The sequence below is a fragment of the Penaeus monodon genome, chromosome 24 (assembly GCF_015228065.2).
Source record: "Penaeus monodon isolate SGIC_2016 chromosome 24, NSTDA_Pmon_1, whole genome shotgun sequence".
NCBI classification, from domain to species: Eukaryota; Metazoa; Arthropoda; class Malacostraca; order Decapoda; family Penaeidae; genus Penaeus; species Penaeus monodon.
The window spans coordinates 25,470,294-25,471,645 of NC_051409.1; the positions used below are offsets into that span (position 1 = coordinate 25,470,294).

Here is a 1,352-nt window from a genome sequence, read left to right on the forward strand (position 1 = left end):
AAGACTGATTGTACACAAACTGTAATGTGAATTTCTGAGATAATACTTTGAAAAATTAAAAGATCATTAGCTTGTCTATGAGAACACTGACAGGTTTTTAAATCCTTGTTTTTTCAAAAAATTATTTCAACTCTAGAAAACTTTAATATTCTTATATATGAATTTGAGTTGTTTCAAAATCTAAAGACAAAATATCAAAAATATATATCCATATACTACCTTAAGATGAATAATACCACATGCATGGACAGGGCCTTTTCAACAGCATATAATCATGAAACTTGATTGGGTAAGTAATATATGTTTATATGTTTTGGTATTCGAATATACATTAAAATTCATTTCATCTATCAATCAACAAAAAGGAAGTAATTTTAGAGCAGGTATTACGATTTTATTCTTCCTTTTATTCTTTTTTAATCATTTGACATAACAAGGAAATAGGAACAAGTGAAAGACTAAAGACAGAGAACATAATAATGCAAATTCTTACCTGCTAACTTGATAAGCGTCTGGAGGGGTGGAATGACAGGTGGTGAAGTTTTCATTAAGTAGAAGAGGACCAGGAGTGTCAGGGAAAAGTTGGTAACCCAGCGCCCTGCGTATGGCGAAGTAACATGGCGATCCTTTGCCCATTTCCGAATGGCAAAGACTAATGGCCGCACTCTCTTGTCCATGCTTCCATACAGGTACAACATTTCACTCATATAAAAACCACTCCTGCAAAACAAGCAACAGCACCATTCAGAAATATTCTACAAACCCCAGTGATTTGCAAAGCCATTTTCAGACTAATTCAAAGCCTGCTCAAGTCAGAGCTCCTGCAGAGCCCTCAGCCAATCACTGGGGTTCATTTCTCTTAAAGAGATTAGTTACTTTTTTCACAGCAAAGTTCAGAGGACAAAGACACATTTGCAGCTGTAACCAAACAGTGTCCACAGTTTTCACTCCTGCAATGTAAAAGCTGCAGTCACCTGAATGTTCCTTTTATACCTGTTGGCCATAGAGAGGTCACACTCCATGTCAGTTAGATCTTGACGATACTTGATAATGGGAACGCGAGCTGCCAGAATCTTCCTCACCTGCCATTTAGAAGGAAAAATTATATACTGAACACTGCCTACTGAGCAGAAAATTGATACAACGGTATTTCGCTTTTCTTTTCTTTTTTTTAACTCCTTAAAATATCTAGAATTTTTAGGAATGAGAGGAATCAGTGGATTCAATACAACAAATAAGAATTTCATAATTAAGCAAAAATTGAGCTAATACTGGTATATGTTAACATAAGGACACTAATATATTGGACCCCTGAAGTAATAGCTTCGAGAAAGTTTATAAAATCTTATTTT

The 1,352-nt window shown here is 34.9% G+C and overlaps 1 protein-coding gene across 1 annotated transcript in view; it reads right to left on the minus strand.

The window, feature by feature from the left end:
- Positions 1-1,352, minus strand: part of LOC119588679 (poly(A) RNA polymerase, mitochondrial-like) — a gene marked incomplete in the record, with an annotated part of 8,504 nt that overhangs the window by 3,801 nt on the left and 3,351 nt on the right. Inside the window, 2 exon segments of the mRNA XM_037937314.1 lie at positions 494-720; positions 994-1,082. Coding sequence (XP_037793242.1) covers positions 494-720; positions 994-1,082 — 316 coding nt within the window.